Below are 21063 nucleotides of genomic sequence, written 5' to 3'. Positions count from 1 at the left end.
TTGTAAGCGATAGTCATCATGACATCACCCTGCTTCCTGGTTTGGCCTCCAAACACCACATCGGCCCGGGGGGGGGGGGGGGGGGGGGGGTTAGGGGGAGGGGTTATTGGCGCAGAAATAGAACTGTGCCCAAACAAACAGTGTGACACTGTGATGGCTGATTTAAGGTTTGCCACGAAAATGATCATGCGACCGAGAACACAAGGGAATTCTGGGGTCAAATGTTAAAAGGAGAGGAGCTGCGGGGGTCATTAACAGAAATAAATTGAGAGGATTTTAGTACATCAGTTTGCAATGCATTTAAAGGTATGGCAATAGGACGTAAAATGCTCTCCAGTAACCTGACCAGGGGTGAGGTTGCCTGTTTTCATGACAGATATCACAGTGTTATATACAATCCATGATGTCAGAGTGATGTTATGAGTCACATTTGTAGCTGAAAATCACTTCTGAACTGTAGTAGTAAGGATTCTCGGTTACTGGGGTAGTGGGGTACGGATGGTGGTGGTCTTCATCTCCTCTCATCATAGGAGTGCATTATGCGGGTGTGGTTTTTCCAGGCCTGGGGGCTTGCTGCCATTGCTCCAGCTTCAAGTAGGAGATACAGGAGAGGTCAACTTGGGGGCGTGGCTTCCTGCTGTCCCTCTGGGAGGGCTGCAGGCTGAACCCGGACACCACAATGATGTCACCAATCCTGAACCCTGATCCATGAGAGCGCAGCTGTCCAGTGACCAGGACAGGTGTGTACATCTGCGTGCGTGTGTGTGTGTGTGTGTGTGTGTGTGTGTGTATGTGTAATGGGGGATGGGGTGGGCGTGAAGAGGAAGATGTGGTGAGAGGGGGGGGGAGTTTGAAAGGGCTTTGTAGAGCGTCAAGTGTTGTACTCTTGAGTCTACATTCTACAATTAAGCTTGGAAAACGGAACAATCTAATGAGGTGCTCCCTCTCTAGGTCGTCCTCAGACGAGCCTTCCATCGTCGCTTCCACTCTTCCCGGTTCTCCATACATCTGGCCAGTTTGTTGGTACTTTGCACTCCTGCGTTGTTCTTGAGTACATCCATCCACACATGTTGTGGGACATCCTCGTGATGGATGCACGTGTCGGTTCCCACAGCACTAATTTGCTGACTTGCAGTTCTTGATGTCTGGCAGTGTCCTGCTAGTTTCATTCTCCTGGCTGCTATTGTCTGGCTCACCCTTGGTATTCCGTCACACAGGATCTTGTTGGCTACATGTACACTCTTGCTGATGTTAAGAACTGCACGCAGAAGCATGAGTTCAAGTCCGTTGCTCTCCTCAGGTTGGTGGAGGGTGTGTAGATCACATTAGATAACACAGGGGTGAAAATTTGTTACAAAAATCGTGGGATAAAAAAATAATTTTAGGAAGAACTGCACGCAACATTCTGGTGTAGCACCCGCCTAGCGACTTCTGCAGGGTCCAGCATTCACTGCCATATAGAAGATGAGGGAGGTTGGAGTTCCATACACTGGTCATGCTGCTGCCGCCGTCACTCTTTCATCAGTAAACTCACTGTTTCAACTGAAACTTTACAATAAATTATGCTGCGTTCTTCCTGAACACACAGAGACATATTTTTGTCTCCACCAGGCCGAAGGCATGGGGAGAGAGTATGTTTTGCACTCCTTCCTTCCTTCCGTCCGTCTGTTACCAGCTAATCTCCGGCACCGTTGGCCCGATCCATGCCAAACTTTGCACACACACTCCCTAGATGCCAACGACGAACCTCTGCCCCAAATATTCCTCAACGGCCTGTTATAGCGCCACCATGAGGCCGATTTAGGCAAAACACATTTCTGTAGATTACTTGTACACATTTTATCCATACATCACACAATTCGGTATACACTATCTCCATAGTCATAATGTGATCATAATGTGATCAACACGGATCTGCACCATTTCTCATCTTCCTTCCTGATTGGCTAAGATTCGCTTCCAAAGCTCACATGATTGGTCCGTTTCGAACAAAATGCCACAAATCACAAACACAGTGTGCAATTTCCGTGAAATTATACACGCACATTTCCACTAGGCTGAGGACGACATGACACAATTTATTTTCCAAACCAGCCTCATGGTGGCGCTATAACAGGGCAATTCCTGTTTTTACCTATAACTGCATCGTTCTGTGTACAACTTTGTATGTGCACTCCCTAGAGGCATGGAATCTTTTCCCCCTGCATCCCTCCACATCTGCCGGTTATAGCGCCACCATGAGGCCGATTTCTGCAAAACACATTGTTTATATTAGTCGCACAGATTTCATCCAAATCTCATGTGATCAAGACGAGTCTGTTTGATTTCTCAGATTCTACACTGATTGGCTAAGATTGCCTTCCAAAGTCTTCAGGAGTGGCCCGTTTTGTACAAAATGCTGCACATGTCCTGCTCATCCAGAATTCTATCCTCAGAGATGCTATGAGTGATCTGACTCTGCATTTCCTCAACACAATGAAGAAAATGGTTGCAAAAAACAAACAAACATGTTTATATCACTCCTAAACATTTTGCCAAACATCACACACACTCCTATCCTCCTGGTGGAGACCTGTGCCCAGAAGGGCACTTTTTCTAGTTTATCAATGCAATGCCTGTTTCATAATATTTGTGCTGCTCTTTCCCTTTGTGTATGGTTATACCCTCACATTGCTTTGGTTTATTCTTGCATAGTGTGATCCATAAATAATCTCTCTCTTACTTTCTGTGAATGTAAACAGTGCTTACGTTTGTTTCCAAACATTACAAAAAGTTAATACATACAAATTTATAACACTATAGAAAATAAACATGATTGAGGATGATGATCGTCTCTTCATGTCACAATTAATCAAAATAGTCCGGTTTTATGAAAGGCTCCCTGGTTATGCGACCAACACATATTATTAATATCCAATTGAACGACTGTGTGAGGACATATTAAAACATCTTTTCCATGAAAAAAACTTTTTAAATTTCAATATGCATCTTTAAAATATAAAAAAACAGAATTTCATTTGATAATTTTGATCAGTTCGTAGTTAACACAAATTCCTTAACATAATAAAAACAATTTACTGTATGGTCAGCAGATACATCTGTCCAATTGTACAAAAACAGTTAATATAGGTTTTGAGCCCCACCAAGTGGTCAATCACAGATTAAACTAGAACTGCACTCTGTCGAGTGCCTACTTGCTTGTTGCACACTAGTAGGCCATAAATGGCCTACTAGTGTGCCATTTATACTAGTGCGCCATAAATGGCCTACTAGTGCGCAAGCAGAGCATGCAAGTACTGTAGACCGCTACAAACTTTCAAATCTCAGCCTCTCTGTGAAGGATCGTTTGCAATATTGAATTACTAGGTTTAGCTATTTGCTACGTACCTTGCTTTTGGAGGAGAAAAAGTAGTATTTTGAAGTATGGTAATGATTACTTATACCTGCACGGTCTGCTTCGTGCCATCATATGACGTCATATCATATGCTGCTAAGGGACATGACTGATAACATTACTTGCACGTTCTGCTTGCGCAAGTAATAATGAAATACTTTCAGCTACAGGCTCGATCTGTGCGTAACTGTAGTGCCGGGTTTCCAGAAGGTGGGATACCCGTTTCCTGTTCTTGTTCATTTTCCCATAAGTTCATTGATTGGCTCAACAGCAGATTTGAATGGAAAACTCACATTCATTGTCATTTGTGTTTCCCTTTGAAATCTGTCCAATCAAATGAAGGTATGGAAGCCTGGGACTACAGTTATGCACAGAGCTGTCTAGGAGTCGAATCCATACAGCTCTGTCGAGTGTCTACAAACACAATTTGGCTGATGATATTTGTCATTGCGTGTACTCCTACGGGCTGGGGCGGTACATGTCAGCAGGGAGTGCTGGCGGGAGTAGTCGGACGAAGGCCCTACATCCTCCTGGTGCAGGGGGCTCCTCAGTCCTCACTGGCAGGTAAGCCAGTAGGATACAACAGCAGTGACAACACACAAACATGTGTATGGGGGTAAAAAAATGAAAAGAAAAAAGGAAGGAATAGAGTGGGGTCTGATATAGGCAGGGCTGGACATATCTCTCAACAGGGTCTTAGGGTCTTATTGGTCAATGGGTCTTAGTATGGAATGGATATCCTAATGGGACAAACAGTAGTATCTGCTGGACGACTGCAAGAAGTGCAAGTACAAATCTTATATTTAACCACATAAACACTGCCTATAGAAATATAATTAGTTATAATATGTTATAATGATTGTGCAATGATTAAGAGCAACTTAAACATGTGCACTGTTCTGTCATTGGGTCTGCAACTAGGCCATAAAACCTTATTTCTGAAGTCTCATCTTCCTCGATGATCTGTTTCCCACATCTCCCACAGTATGAAATATTTAAAGGAGGGGATCAAAGGAGGGGATCTCTCTCTCTCTCTCTCTCTCTGTTCAATCCAGGAAGAAGTACTTTCCACTCTTCTTTTGCTCTGCATCCTGAACAAAGACAGATTCAATTCAGAATCATACAAACACTACACAGTACACACTACAAACTATTAATTCAATAACATGGCTTTTAGCACACGTTCAAAATTGAGGAAGCAGATGACATTAAAGAAATGTTATTTTCCATGTTACAATGTTGACTAGTGATGATAATTGGAGTGAATATCCATGTTCATCATTATGTATAGCTTCACAGAATGTACACAATAGATTACAGAACTCCACCAAGGAAGCTTGTCCGTAAAGTGTTACATTGCAATGCATATCTACTACAACCCCTTTTGGGAAAAGCTTCAATGTCATATTTCTTACAATAAATAATAATAAAAAAATGTTTTAAATATGAAGTTGTACATATAGGCTAGAAATTATCATTTGAAAATTGTATACAAAGTCTGTAATATCCCCAAATTAGGTAAACAGTAATGTAAAATAATATAATACACTTATATAATAATAATAATAATAATAATAATAATAATGAATTTCCAATTCAGCCTCCTGTCCTGTACCTTTACGGAATTCATCTTGTTGATTCTTGGTCTGTAGTTGTTGGGGTCTCTTCTGAAGGTGATCTCCAGCTGAGCGAGGAACTTGTTCATGCCAGCGAGTAAGCTCTGTGGTCTGCAAACATGACAACACAGTATGATTATGCAGCTCTACGGTCAGGTCAGGTCAGCTCACTGCTGGGTGTACACTCTCATTTCATAGGTTAGTAGCTTGTAGCGCCTTCCGTCTTGGAAAAAAAGAAAAAGAAAAAAACAAGCATTTATTTGTTTCAAATACACTTTTTCGCAACTTGAGGTGCCCTGGCGCATAGAACGCATAAACAATACACACAGAAAGCTGTGCAATGGCAACAAAACGCTACATTCCCATTGAAAACCATTGCGAAAAGATGGCCAGATCAGAGACACAAAGGTAGGTGTGGCTGCCTTTGATTGTTATTGTTTCTTTTTCTTTCTCTTCTGCACTACTGAATTTGTAATTTTTACTTCTTTAGTTTTATTGTATCTTAACCCATTTAGACCTGTGGCCGATTCTAAAAGAATGTCTTCTAAAGTTTCCAGAAAAACCTATGTTTCTCTGTCAGTGGTGCTTTTTTCATGACAAGGACCCCCCAGAATGATCTGTATTTGGCTGTGGACACCCATCTGAAAATATGTTGTTCCAGGGACCCTCCCAAAAGCAAAGATTTAAGTTAAAAATGTTCGCTCTGAAAGAATATTTTCAAACATTTGCACCACATTTTCACAAATTTTCAAAAATAGCAGATCTACAAGCTCGTAGCGTGGCACAGAGCTTGTAGATCTGCTGTTTTTCAATTACTTACTTTACTTACGCCTACTACCCCTTCTGGGGCATAGGCCGTCAACAAGCGATCTCCAGGCATCTCTGTCTTGAGCGGTTCTCTCCAGCTGGTTCCAGGTCATCTTCATGGTCTTGAGCTGTTCTCTCCAGCTGGTTCCAGGTCATCTTCATGGTCTTGGTGTCTGCCTCCAGGTCACTGCGCCAGGTGTTTCTTGGGCGACCCCTTTTCCGCTTGCCCTGTGGGTTCCATGTTAGAGCTTGTCTAATGATGGTGCTTGCGGGCTTTCGTAGGGTGTGGCCTATCCATCGCCATCGGCGTTTTCTTATCTCCTCTTCAGCGGGCAGCTGGTTTGTTCTATGTCAGAATTCTATGTTACTGATGTGTCTGGCCATCGGATGTGGAGGATCTTCCGCAGGCAGCTGTTAATGAAGACTTGCACTTTCTTGATGCTGGCCGCTGTAGTTCTCCATGTTTCTGCTCCATATAGGAGGACCGCCTTGACGTTACTGTTGAAGATCCTGACTTTGGTGTTGGGGGTCAGTTCTTTGGAACTCCAGATGTTCCATAATTGGATGAATGCCCTGCAAGCTTTTTGGATCCGATTATAGTATAACATAATCGTTAAAACACCAAAAGGGGTTCCCGTTCTGAATGGGTTAAAGTCATGTTATAATGTGTTTCCTTTGCTTGATGTTTTGCAATAAATTGCCTTGTTGTTGAAATGTGCTATAGAAATAAAATTGTCCTTGCCTTGCCTATCTGTGTTATAGCATCTACCGTTTAAAAATTCAAATCAAACACTCACTTAGCCTACCTTGGGATTCAAATCCCAAGGACTTCTCTTCTCTTTCAAAGCTAACTACCCCCTCTTGTGGCTAAAAGGGAAACTAAATTAGAATTTTGGAGATCATCCCTATTCCACTGACTGGTAGAATTAATTATTCCACTGACTGGTAGAACTACTGTAATTATTACACTGACTAGCAGAATTGATTCAATCAAAATTATGTTTCTTCCTCAGCTGTTCCTCAGTTGGATCAGTGTCTCCCCATATTCTTGCAAATGTCAGGTTTTGTGAGACAACTCAGCTGAATCCCCTCCCTGTTTGGAGCCGCCATTATTGTTTGGGTGCAGTTATCCTGTCTCCTGTGGCCTTTAATAGATAACTGTGGACTGTTACATTAACATAATGCCATTTCTATGATGCATGGTCGAGCATCTCTACACAAGTACACAACATGTCTTGTTGCGACACATTCTAGACTACTGAGCAGAATTGAGTAGAATTGGTCTCTTCTAAAGGTTGAATGAGAATGAGCAAAACACACACACACACACACGCACGCACGCACGCACGCACGCACGCACGCACGCACACGCACACATAAAATTGTGGGGGTCTTTGACATGAACAACTTTGAGCACCACTGATATAGCAACATGATCTTTTCAGAAGACATTTAGCCTCAGGTCTTTATGGGATAAATACCTTTGTGTTGGAAATATCTCAATGTGACATCACATCTATGCTACCCATGGAAATGAGGAAAATACCTACGTCATGGGAGATGCAAGGTACAGGCCAATCACCATTATCTGTTCTAAACAGTGTTGTTGCCTTTTAACTCATTTAGGACTGAGGCGATTCTAAAAACGCCTTCTAAATACTGACCTAAGTTTTCTGAAAAACTAAACATGTAATATATATAATATATATAATATATGTATAATATGTTAACAAGAACCCCAAAAGGATTTCCAGAAGAATAGTCATCAATCATCATAGTCTCATGTGGGAACAAAACTCTCTTTGCAGGCTCATGTCAACTTGGCCCTTTTATTATTAACACAAGGTTTAACAGTGAATCTTACGTGTTGGCAGTTGTGCTCTTGGATGGGATACCGTCAAACACTATGACGCGGTCCGCCAGATAGGTGGCCATGATGAAGTCATGTTCCACCACAAAGGCTGTCTTCTTTGCATGGAGGATAAATCTAGGCAACGGAGATAGAAAATAACAGTAAATTGTCAGTCAATTCCACTAGAAAGGCAGGACAATTACCCCACCAATAAATCATTATAAGCACTCACAGGTTGCAGGGTCATGCAACAATAGCCTAACTCAAACACACTGAGATGTTTGTCTTTCCTATGCAAGACGTTCTACCCCATTCTAGGTAAAGCATAGAATTGTTTTCTTCTTTTGTTTGAGAACGTATCAAGGGTCGATCGTCCACACCAAGAATGATAAACTATAACGCTAATGATGTGAGAATCCACACTGATGCTCATGAATGATAACATTTTGTAAACACGATGAACGTTTTTTTGCAGGCCCTGGGGAGGTAATCCAGCCTGGCGGAGACCTAGTTTAGTGTCTTTCCAACGTTCTTTTGCGTCTGTGTTTCAATTTCAAATCATAGTGTGTGCACTCACCGTTTGATGACCCTGGCGGCCATTAGACGTTGCTCTGAGTCCAGATAGGCAGAAGGCTCATCAATCAGGTAGACGTCAGCTGGTTTTCCTAGACATAAGACTAGGGCTACTCTCTGCATCTCACCTCCTGAGAGGTTCTGGACCTACACACACGCACATACGCACATACGCATGCGCGCACACACGGACAGACATATACAGTATGTGACTCACTGGGGGCAGGTTCTATTTTGAGCCCTTGAAGGAAAGCTTGAAAATATAAGTAAAAGTACAAATAAAAGTACCAGAAAGCAGTAGTAATACAATTTTTAAAAGTTCGTAATATAACAGCATGTTTGCAGACATGATTCAAATAATAAAAATAATTTAATAGTTGACCAACATATTTACTGTAAACAAGACAAATTATGCTCTTACAAACATGCAGGTGCAATGTAATGGTGATGTAAAACAAGCAGTGTCAAAACAAACATTAAATTATCTTTATTGTCAATGGTATTTAATGTTTGTATTAGGGACAAGATGACGTACATTTGTCATTGTCAAAAACAAACATTGAACTAAAAACAAACATTAAACCTGTATATGAGGGGCTAGCGCCCCTCAATAATAATGTGTACACTCAGAGTTAAGGGGCAAGGTGGTCAAATTAAACATTTGAGAACCACTAGTATTGTTGTAGTAAATCAGTGTCATACATATTCTGAAGAAAACCTGGAGACTTGACATTCAGTAATTGGGTCTTATGATCAAAATAAGACCATTATGGTGTGTAAAAAAGAAAATCTAAAATGTGCCACGGACAAGAACAAGGCCTTGCCACGGACGCATTTGTCCATGTACGGTCATACCTGAGGCATATAGGCGACCAACATTTTGTTGATTTTCTGCTTTTGTTTGTATGTCTTGCTATTTATTTGTAAGTTCTGGTGTGATACTCACATTCTGGTCGATGATGCTGTCTATCAGCATTGGTTTCATGACGTCTGTGACAAACTGGGGGTGTGTGTAGGAGTCTCGGATCTTATCATGCATCAGAGCCCTCACACTGCCCTAAAGACACGGCAGAAGACTGGGTTAGATAGTCAGGAGTGGTCACAACAATAGTAGTAACTAGAAAAATGTGCTCCTCCGAGCACAGGTCTCCGGCTCCGCCAGGTCAGGTAGTAGAAGTCAATCTTTCTTAGGATGAAATATGAAATAGGACAGTCCGTCTTGATGACATGACTATAGAGAAACAGTCAGGAATTTTTTTTGAAAAAAACGGCCTCTTGCTGGCGTTATAACATGCCGATGGGAAAGGCATGTGTGTGCACAGTTTGACATAGATCAGGCCAGTGGTGCCATCAGACTCAGAGACAAAACAACCTAGAGTGCAATGCTGCTTGGCTCATCGCCTTTCATATGTTTGTTTTGTCATCTTCAGCACCCACTGGTGGACAAAATTACATACTGTACAGTGTACATAATGCACAGAGAGACAAACAGGCAGCCTCATTACACTAGATTTACACTTGCTGCTCAAATAATGATATAATTCAGTTTTTTTCATGCAGAGTCTTAATTAAAGGCAACTATTCTGGTTAGCGATGACATTTTTTCTTATTCTGAAGGCTGCAAGGGTTCTGCCGTGTACAAATTTATCTTCAAAATTATCTTCTTTACGAGGCCAATACATTTCCTTCTGAGAAAACACATGCAGCCTGCAGCCAGAAAGAGACAATATTGCCACTTGGATTTTCTTTTCTTTATGTGATTAATTCACATTCAACTGTAAACCAGTAGTGTACGGTAACTAAACTACTGGTTGACAACCTACTTTGAACTTGGGGCTGATCGTTTGTGGTTTGTAGCTGACATGGAGGACAGGCAATTCACCTGGAGAAGACAGAATAAACAGAATAATTTTGTATGTTCTCTAAGAAACCCAGAGACATAATAATAATAATAATATATTACACTTTATTTGTACTTTATGAAAAAAGGTTACAAAACGACTAGATAGACAGTAGAGATTTAAAATATGTCACTGACATATTTCTTGCCAGGCTGAGTAACTTCAGTTATTGTGGGGTGCAATGATAAGGAGAAAGATACGCCCGCACACTGATTATCTGCTCGGTACACAAGTTTATCTTTAATAAAGGCAACGTTTTGGTCCCTCCGGACCTTCTTCAGGCATGGAATCATTGTATCATTGTTGTCCACTGGCCTACGCACCTGTTCATACGCCTTATCTATGTGCGAAAGCTTGTTTCTACAGTTATTGTGGGGTGAAAATGGAAAACCTCTTTCTATCCCTTCTTGCTGTTCAGAATGTCAAAAATAGTTCCTGATCATTATGTCTTTCTACAATTTACTCCTGATTGTATTTTGGAAAAAAGAGTCTGGAAAAGAGCATCAGCCAAAAGTCACCTCCTTCATCTGGTTTCAGACGGCCGGCCAGCATTCTGATGAATGTTGTTTTGCCCGTTCCTGAAAAAATAATAGAGCAATCCAATTAGTAGACACATTTTTAAAACACATATGCACATTATGCACACACACACACACACACACACACACACACACACACACACACACACACACACACACACACACACACACACACACACACACACACACACACACACACACACACACACACACACACACACACACACACACACACACACACACACACTACCGTTCTCTCCTAGCATGACCATGATTTCAGAGTCAGTGAACTCTCCCTCCATGATCGCCAGGCTGAAGTCTCCCAACTCCTTCTTCATGTTGGGATACTTGTAGTGATTCATCTTCTTCACCTCCTCCTCGTCGGCTGTCTCAGCCACCTTGAACACTAGCGACGTCTCTCTGAATCTCATGTTCTCTGTGGGTACGTAGCCGTCCAGGAAAATGTTGATGCCTGGGGAGAACAGAGGAGAGGTGAGGGGTTTGTGGTTCTTTTCGAGAGATGTGGTAATCCGCTCCATGAAAAGGTGGAAGCCAATTTGGGGTCATATACTGTATGTATGGCTACATGTCAGGTCCACGGGGAAAGTAAAGTCTGCATAGAGGAACATATCCACATGAAGGGAAGAAAACAGTCAGTTTCATGTTCCATTGACAGACCTCAAACCTGCCCAAACCGTGTTTTGAACTGACTAACAATCCAAAATGAAAGGTTGTGAGGTCCGTCAAATGGTTAGGGTTTCCAGTGAGTATGAATGTGCTCAGCAAGTTTCATGGCAATCCATCCATAATGTATGAATGTATGGATTTGAATCCATACATTGTCTGCAAGAGGAAATTCTAGCCTGAGGGTGGAGCTAGAGAATAAGCCAGTCACCAAAATAGGGATCATCCTCTGGGGAGCATGATTTGACAGACAGGGTTAGCAACAGGGCATAACTGGTGAGATTCAATCCTAACACGGAAATCTGGAGATGGAGGTCTTAATTCTTCTGGTTCTATTGTTGCTTATTGTGGCCAATACATAATTCCCTGATATTGTCCGTTGGACAGTGGAGTAGTAGTTAGTGTAAAACACCTACCTTCCCTGACACCGAAGGGCATAGTAACCACTCCGTAAGCACTGGGTACTCCATATAGAACACAGATGAAATCTGACAGGTAGTCCAGGACACTTAGGTCATGTTCCACCACAATTATGTATCTGTGGATGTGAAAAAAAAAGACCCAGACTTTCACACAGACAGTGGCTTCTGGAATACTTAAAGAATACTTGATGAAGACGCTTTTGTTCTAATAACCATTAGTCACCCCAATATGGAGTGCTACAGTATATCTGTCACTAACCTATGTGGAGTGCTACAGTATATCTGTCACTAACCTATGTGGAGTGCTACAGTATATCTGTCACTAACCTATGTGGAGTGCTACAGTATATCTGTCACTAACCTATGTGGAGTGATACAGTATATCTGTCACTAACCTATGTGGAGTGCTACAGTATATCTGTCACTAACCTATGTGGAGTGCTACAGTATATCTGTCACTAACCTAACCTATGTGGAGTGCTACAGTATATCCGTCACTAACCTATATGGAGTGCTACAGTATATCCGTCACTAACCTATGTGGAGTGCTACAGTATAACTGTCACTAACCTATGTGGAGTGCTACAGTATATCCGTCACTAACCTATGTGGAGTGCTACAGTATATCTGTCACTAACCCTATATGGAGTGCTACAGTATATCTGTCACTAACCTATGTGGAGTGCTACAGTATATCTGTCACTAACCCTATATGGAGTGCTACAGTATATCTGTCACTAACCTATGTGGAGTGCTACAGTATATCTGTCACTAACCTATGTGGAGTGCTACAGTATATCTGTCACTAACCTATGTGGAGTGCTACAGTATATCTGTCACTAACCTAACCTATGTGGAGTGCTACAGTATATCTGTCACTAACCCTATATGGAGTGCTACAGTATATCTGTCACTAACCTAACCTATGTGGAGTGCTACAGTATATCTGTCACTAACCTAACCTATATGGAGTGCTACAGTATATCTGTCACTAACCTATATGGAGTGCTACAGTATATCCGTCACTAACCTAACCTATATGGAGTGCTACAGTATATCCGTCACTAACCTAACCTATATGGAGTGCTACAGTATATCTGTCACTAACCTATATGGAGTGCTACAGTATATCCGTCACTAACCTAACCTATATGGAGTGCTACAGTATATCTGTCACTAACCTATGTGGAGTGCTACAGTATATCCGTCACTAACCTAACCTATATGGAGTGCTACAGTATATCCGTCACTAACCTAACCTATATGGAGTGCTACAGTATATCTGTCACTAACCTATGTGGAGTGCTACAGTATATCTGTCACTAACCTATGTGGAGTGCTACAGTATATCCGTCACTAACCTATATGGAGTGCTACAGTATATCCGTCACTAACCTATATGGAGTGCTACAGTATATCCGTCACTAACCTAACCTATATGGAGTGCTACAGTATATCTGTCACTAACCCTATATGGAGTGCTACAGTATATCTGTCACTAACCTAACCTATATGGAGTGCTACAGTATATCTGCAACTAACCTATGTGGAGTGCTACAGTATATCTGTCACTAACCTATATGGAGTGCTACAGTATATCTGTCACTAACCTAACCTATATGGAGTGCTACAGTATATCTGTCACTAACCTATATGGAGTGCTACAGTATATCTGTCACTAACCTATGTGGAGTGCTACAGTATATCTGTCACTAACCTATGTGGAGTGCTACAGTATATCTGTCACTAACCTATGTGGAGTGCTACAGTATATCTGTCACTAACCCTATATGGAGTGCTACAGTATATCTGTCACTAACCTAACCTATATGGAGTGCTACAGTATATCTGTCACTAACCTATATGGAGTGCTACAGTATATCCGTCACTAACCTAACCTATATGGAGTGCTACAGTATATCTGTCACTAACCTAACCTATGTGGAGTGCTACAGTATATCTGTCACTAACCTAACCTATATGGAGTGCTACAGTATATCTGTCACTAACCTAACCTATATGGAGTGCTACAGTATATCTGTCACTAACCTATATGGAGTGCTACAGTATATCTGTCACTAACCTATGTGGAGTGCTACAGTATATCTGTCACTAACCTATGTGGAGTGCTACAGTATATCTGTCACTAACCTATGTGGAGTGCTACAGTATATCTGTCAATAACCTATATGGAGTGCTACAGTATATCCGTCACTAACCTAACCTATATGGAGTGCTACAGTATATCTGTCACTAACCTATGTGGAGTGCTACAGTATATCTGTCACTAACCTATGTGGAGTGCTACAGTATATCCGTCACTAACCTATATGGAGTGCTACAGTATATCCGTCACTAACCTAACCTATATGGAGTGCTACAGTATATCTGTCACTAACCTATGTGGAGTGCTACAGTATATCTGTCACTAACCTATGTGGAGTGCTACAGTATATCTGTCACTAACCTATGTGGAGTGCTACAGTATATCCGTCACTAACCTATATGGAGTGCTACAGTATATCCGTCACTAACCTAACCTATGTGGAGTGCTACAGTATATCTGTCACTAACCTATATGGAGTGCTACAGTATATCCGTCACTAACCTATATGGAGTGCTACAGTATATCCGTCACTAACCTAACCTATATGGAGTGCTACAGTATATCTGTCACTAACCTATGTGGAGTGCTACAGTATATCTGTCACTAACCTATGTGGAGTGCTACAGTATATCTGTCACTAACCTATATGGAGTGCTACAGTATATCCGTCACTAACCTAACCTATGTGGAGTGCTACAGTATATCCGTCACTAACCTAACCTATGTGGAGTGATACAGTATATCTGTCACTAACCTAACCTATGTGGAGTGCTACAGTATATCCGTCACTAACCTAACCTATGTGGAGTGCTACAGTATATCTGTCACTAACCTATGTGGAGTGCTACAGTATATCTGTCACTAACCTATGTGGAGTGCTACAGTATATCTGTCACTAACCTAACCTATGTGGAGTGCTACAGTATATCTGTCACTAACCTATGTGGAGTGCTACAGTATATTTGTCACTAACCTATATGGAGTGCTACAGTATATCTGTCACTAACCTATGTGGAGTGCTACAGTATATCTGTCACTAACCTATATGGAGTGATACAGTATATCTGTCACTAACCTATATGGAGTGATGAGGGAGCGGATGGTCATGGCAGCTTTTAAACGCTGCTTCACATCCAAATAACTGGAAGGCTCATCAAACATGAAGCTGTGTGAATTAAATAGGAAGAATCAACGTCAGACAACTGTGGAAAAACAAAGCAACCATGTCTTTGTTCTACAAGAAACACCAGTCCTAACTTCTCCACTTCTAGTAGTATGAGAGGCTTTAGTCCAGCTAAATGTTATTCATTATTTCAGCTTTCAGAGTTGCGTTTACTCATTACTGTCCAGCTAAGTATGTCAACTAGGGGACAAGCGTAAACTAAATAACATTCACTAAATCGCATATGAAATACATTTGTAGGAAAATGTTTCAGTGTTAGGATCTGTGTCAGATAATCTCAGATTACATACATATAATAAATACAAATATTTTGTGAAATTCCACTTAAGAAAATGATTCAGTCCAACATGTTTAGCAGCCTTGATACAGATGGGCGTGGGTATGTCAAGCTTACATGTCGGCCCTCTGGATGCAGACGACAGCGATGGCGAATCGTTGCAGTTCCCCTCCTGAGAGGTCCTCTACATTTCTGTCTCTAAGATGAGTGAGATCTGAGAAATAGAGGCGTGAGCCATCAATTCGGCTTTGTGTTTTATGTTGCCAGGTAAGAAAGCAGAGACACGGTGCTGTGCAACGTCTGAAAGGAGGTAAAAAGGCAGACACCCATTTATGGTGAGTAGCCAATAATTTTTTGTCATTCGAAAATTTCAAAATGTAATCGTTATGTCAAATAATTCCATTATTTGGCATATTTTTCCATCGGGAGGAGAAGGGCCCTTCTTTCTGGCTTAATTGATAATACAGTGGAGAGAAGTCGGAAACAAGGAGAGACATGCAGGGAGTGACATGCAGCAAATGGTCCACCCGGTCTGGGAGTCGAACCAGGGACTCGCTGAGCCTACTGTGTATGGTACACACTATGACGGTCTCCTGGGTATTTGTATTTCACCTTCCTTTGTTGATTCATTATGCTTTACTTCTATTTGTTCTCAGGACTCTGGGAGGGCGCTAACTCCTGTCTTCCTGGCTCTTAAAGGGCCACTTCACCCCTTTTGCAACCACAGCTTATTTTAATGATGTTTAGGACACAATACACACTTTCTTGGGGTTTTTGTGTGCAATATGTTTTTTTTAGATATTTTAGTCATGAAGCCATGTTCATGACCAAAAACCTGAGAGAACATGCAAACGGGAAGCACGCACATCTAAAAAATGTCGACGGGTGCAGGACAAAAATATACATACAGGAAGAAGGTAGGAAGTCCGCACACCGTTCTTTAAGCTCCCATCAATTTTATTAAGGAATCAACGTTTTGACCCCTCCGGGTCTTCATCAGGAATCAGGAAACCTTTCATGAACATGGTCTCACTTCCTTCCTGGACTACAAAGTCACATCTCCATGCAGCCTCCCCCCTCCACAAGGAGGGGAAGTGCACTGAACCATTATGCAGGGGTTGACACTAAGGTCTCAGAGGCACTTGCCCGTCGGGCAAGTAAAGGTCATGTTCCACTTGCCCTCAGCTCATGGCCACTTGCCCCCCAAAATATATTGTAGGCCTACATTTTGCATTACTGTTTATTTTAACGTATTTTTTACTTTCTACTTGCATGCTTGAAACGTTTCCTTTCCCAGTTGAAAACTTTGAAAATTATGTTTTTTTAAGTCACAGTCACAATAGGCTACAGTAAACAATCAAGTTATGTAAATACTATATTTTATTTTAACAATACGAGGTTTATTTTAACATTAGAGGTAGCTCTCTTCATAGTTGTTCTTCCATTGGGAGGACACATCATTACTGGAGGTTCCACTTTCACACATCCATTAGCATACTATCAGTATCAGCATGAGATGAGTATTGAATGACTGGCAACCATTAAACAACGACGTTCTGAAAACACAATAAACCAACCAGTGATGGTATTGTTGACAATTGGCAGGCAATGTATATTGATGTGTGCACTGTGCACGTTCTGCGAGATTTACTTTACTTTGTGAAGCTCACAGCGCATCGCATCCCAAGCGTTGTGAAGCATGCATGCAACATTCGAGGCACGACACCGCCGTGCGACGGAGCATCACCGCATAGTGTTGCTCGGGCAGAGCTTTATTGGCGACTCGCGAAGCGGGTTGTGGCGTCGTCATGATGCCATGTTTAGATTGTTTACCGACTGAACATACCGGTCAGAAAGCTGGGGAAGTCACGGCAAAACTTTGCAGAGAAGGACGGTGCTGTAGTAGCAGCCATGGAAACGCGACAGTCCACTCCTCGAGAAACTGTCGCTGACGTCGTTCTGACTCATTTACTTTTTCTGTCGTCACTTTTTCCTCTCTGTGACTGTGTCCGTAGTATTTTTTACCTTTTCCCCAGGCTGCTGGCCTGTTTTGGGGGGCTCAAGATTTTGCTGGAGCAGGGACCTCTCTCATAGCTTCACGCGTGCTAGTAGAGCTACAGTGTGTGTGGTGGTGGTGGTGGTGGTGGCGGCGGCAGGGGGTTGCTTGGGAGAGAAATAGAAAGCAGGGGAAGATGCGGAGGCAGCATTTTTTTTTACTTGCCCCGGGCAAGCGTTAGTGTCAACCCCTGATTATGGGCATTGTAGGAATTCAGCAATCCAGTCAAACACACAGACTTCATTATTTTTCTGACCATAGGGTGCAAATTTAAATTTGTGCTACTGTTATCTACTACAAATACTATTAACAATGAGTGACTGCAGTCTCTTCCAGCAGTGAAATGTCCCTTTAATATGCAACACCACTTGCACACTCCTCATTACACTCATGCACACATACACTACTTATTTGACTGATCTTCACATCTCATTATTATAGTTTTGTTTTGTTAATTAATAAACATTCCCTTATGGCTTTCTCCTGCATCCACCCTGTTTTTTCATCAAGGCTCCTCCTGGTTCCCTTAGGTCAGGGCCATAGAAATCCCCTACTTGGCTTTCAGGCGGCCCTTTTACACTTTTTGAGCCTTTATTTGATATATAGTACAGTGGAGAGAGATAGGAAAAATTGAGAGAGTACGGAGTAACATGCAGTAACCAGACGGCCGGAAATCAAACGCTGTCAGGCATTAAAGTCCATGTGGTACGAGTACTCGGCTATCGGGTCACCCAGATGGAGGTAATTCTAACATCACACTGCACGACAAGACCATATAGGTTCTGGCTTCACTGACTATACCACTGGGTAATCCCAACACTATCCATCAAATGGCATACTGGAAGATGGCTGGCTTAGAAGAACCAGGGAAAATACATATTAAAGGCACGATTATCGATTTACCAAGCTGTTCACAGACCACATCCGCAGTTTTTGTGTCGTCCTTTCTGCTGAGGATGGCTCCCACACTGCCCTGGTGAACAGAACAAAAGAAAACACAGTCAGCCAATGCACGTCCAACATTACTTACAGACTACTATCCATTCAGTCCCTATAGTATTATCATGAAATACACAAAAAAAAACATGTCTTACTATTTCAAAATACTACTAACTGCTGTGGGGTGGTGCAGTGTGTACCTTGACAGTCTTGGGGATCTGGTCCACATACTGAGGCTTGATGACAGCCTTGTGGTCATTCTCTACGAGTTTGGTGAAGTAGTTTTGTAGCTCTGAGCCTCGGAAGTAGGTAAGAATCTCCTGCCAATCTGGGGGGGCCTGGGGAGTCACACAAAAACATAATACTGTAACTGTACAGTATAATATAGTATAATACTGTACACACAATATTTATCAGCGTTCAGATACGGTAGGTATGAAATCCTAGATCACAGATGATTCAAGTAGTCTGAATTAATCGACTAATGCTGGGTAATAATACAGTGTATCAAATGACCCTCTTGTTCATCTGCTATATCATCATGAATATAGGCAAAATTCAGAAAGAAAATTCTGCATCCATGATGTGACAACTAGAAAACATAAATATCTAGTTCTTCACTCACATCAAACTTTCCCAGGTTGGGCTTCTGTTTTCCAGCCAGGATCTTCAATGCTGTGGACTTCCCTATTCCGTTAGTTCCTACCAAACCCAACACTTCCCCTGGTCTGGGGATCGGTAACCTATAAATCCATATAATATATATGTAATGATACATATTGTGATATGATAAACACATTAACCGCTGAGCCTTTAAGAAGTCCAAAACCATAGTCATCTTGCGTTTGACTTTGAACTCACCTATGCAGTTTAAATGAGTTGGCATTGTATCTGTGAGTGGTGTCTTTCTCTAGGTTGCTTGGTAAGTTAACAATGGTGATGGCCCCAAATGGACATGCCTGTACAATACATTTGAAAACGTTTTTTTCAGGCAACCATTGTGACAATGCTTCCTCTGAACCCCAAATCCTCCTACTACGTAGGTAACCCCAAATCCTCCTATACGTATGTAACCTGAGGTCACTAACCTTGACACACATTCCAGCTCCGATGCAGAGGGTTTCAGAAATCCAGGCGACTTTGCTCTCAGGTGTGACCACTATGCACTGCTTACCTGGAGGACACGACGAAGACAAGGAACGCACAAGTTCATCATGGAAGCAACAGATAAGGGACAGCTTCCGACATTTACTACAGAATATCTAAACACGTCAGTCTGCATCACGGACATCACAGATATGTCGCTTTATATCTTTTGTAGCTGCCAGTGTGAACGCAATACCCTTTAAATGTTTATACTGATAATATAATTGTCGTCATTGCGTGGTCAAGCAGCAGCAAGGCAATAATACTTCCACTCCTGACATCACAGTCTTGAGTATAGGAAAATGTTGAGCATATAAAGCTGTATGTTATTTCTGAGAATGCTAAATTATAATACCTTCTTTTAGGGGCGCTAACACTTCCAATGGCTGGCTTTTTTGTGATGTCATGTAGCAACCCCCCCCCCCCCAAACAAAGGCGCCCCTCACTAGATTTATTGAATTTCCAGCATTTAATATTACTCATTGCCCTATCTTTAAGATACACACTGAGAAAAAAAACCCCAATGTGAACAGAGACCACCTACCGATTCGGACCACAGGACAGCTTTTCTTGCATTCTTGTCTGGATTTCTTTGGCTTGCATTTGTCATGATTGACAATAGCAATTCTAGTTATCTTCTCTGACATTCTGCACTGCTGTTGTTGCTTGGCACTTCAGAATTGCTGATCTGCAGGCATAGAACAAAAACAAATTATACCTTGCTTACACTCTTCCAGATGAAAGTCCGTAAGTACATGTAGCCGGCAACTTCGTGTGTAATAGAGAGGAAGCACATGGTTGTCTACGTGCTCCCCAGAACAGACAGTGGAGGTTTGCAGTGACATGGACTGCAGTACACATATGGGGGGTTGCCAACTCAATTTGTGTTCCAAGTTGTGTACTCAAAGCACCTTTTCAGTCTTGTTACTACACCTGGATCTGCCTTTCCACAGGCTTCTCCCTCTTCAGAACCTGTAAATAGGTCAAGTATTATCAAATTCACATTTCACACCCATTGTTGTGAGCATGGGACCTCACCTCATGGGGAACATATCAAATTATTGGGTAATATATCTGCTGCTTTATCTGTATTTGCTTTTTGACACAAAGAACAGTGAGACATTGTGTTAACTCACTAGTGGGCACTGGGCAGGTAGAAGTGCAGGGGTACAAATCCTCTTCCTCTCCACTATTGTGTAGCACCACATCCTTTATCACGACACAGACGCCATGTGTGTATAATATATATATTATAATGTATATGCACTGTAAACAAACTCAACCATCAACAGTCATAGTGTGGAACTGAAAAACAAGTAGGCCTATACTTGTTGGAAAACACTGAAAGTGTGGAAACGTCCGCTGCTGTTTGTTATGGATACAATTTTGGAGCATTCAAAAATGAGTCGCAGTTTGGCTCTAGAAAGGTTAGATGTGCGTTATTTTTTCTTTGAATCTAAGAGGAACTGAAACACCGAAAACTGAACTGACAATTCAGTTAATTTAAAGGGGTATTTCACTTTAAAACCCATCTGAGGACATTTTAACAGTTACTCTGGCTTTTGTG

The 21063-nt window shown here is 41.8% G+C and overlaps 1 protein-coding gene across 1 annotated transcript; it reads right to left on the bottom strand.

Annotated features, from left to right (window-relative positions):
* Nucleotides 1-3545: 3545 nt before the first annotated feature.
* On the bottom strand, nucleotides 3546-20143 carry LOC306921787 (ATP-binding cassette sub-family E member 1-like; the record flags this gene model as incomplete). Its single annotated transcript, XM_079499086.1, has 17 exons — nucleotides 3546-4485; nucleotides 5010-5121; nucleotides 7682-7804; nucleotides 8247-8389; nucleotides 9189-9299; nucleotides 10066-10124; nucleotides 10662-10721; nucleotides 10933-11154; nucleotides 11783-11904; nucleotides 14971-15060; nucleotides 15473-15569; nucleotides 18315-18384; nucleotides 18551-18688; nucleotides 18976-19093; nucleotides 19212-19309; nucleotides 19439-19524; nucleotides 20041-20143. The coding sequence occupies 17 exons, from the start codon at nucleotides 20141-20143 to the stop codon at nucleotides 4441-4443; spliced, it is 1797 nt and encodes a 598-aa protein (XP_079355212.1). The 3' UTR covers nucleotides 3546-4440.
* Nucleotides 20144-21063: the final 920 nt, after the last annotated feature.

This window comes from Electrona antarctica, assembly GCF_951216825.1.
Source record: "Electrona antarctica genome assembly, chromosome: 4".
Lineage (NCBI taxonomy): Eukaryota > Metazoa > Chordata > Actinopteri > Myctophiformes > Myctophidae > Electrona > Electrona antarctica.
The sequence above is the reverse complement of the archived record's forward strand: the minus strand, read 5'-3'. Positions and strand labels throughout refer to the sequence as shown.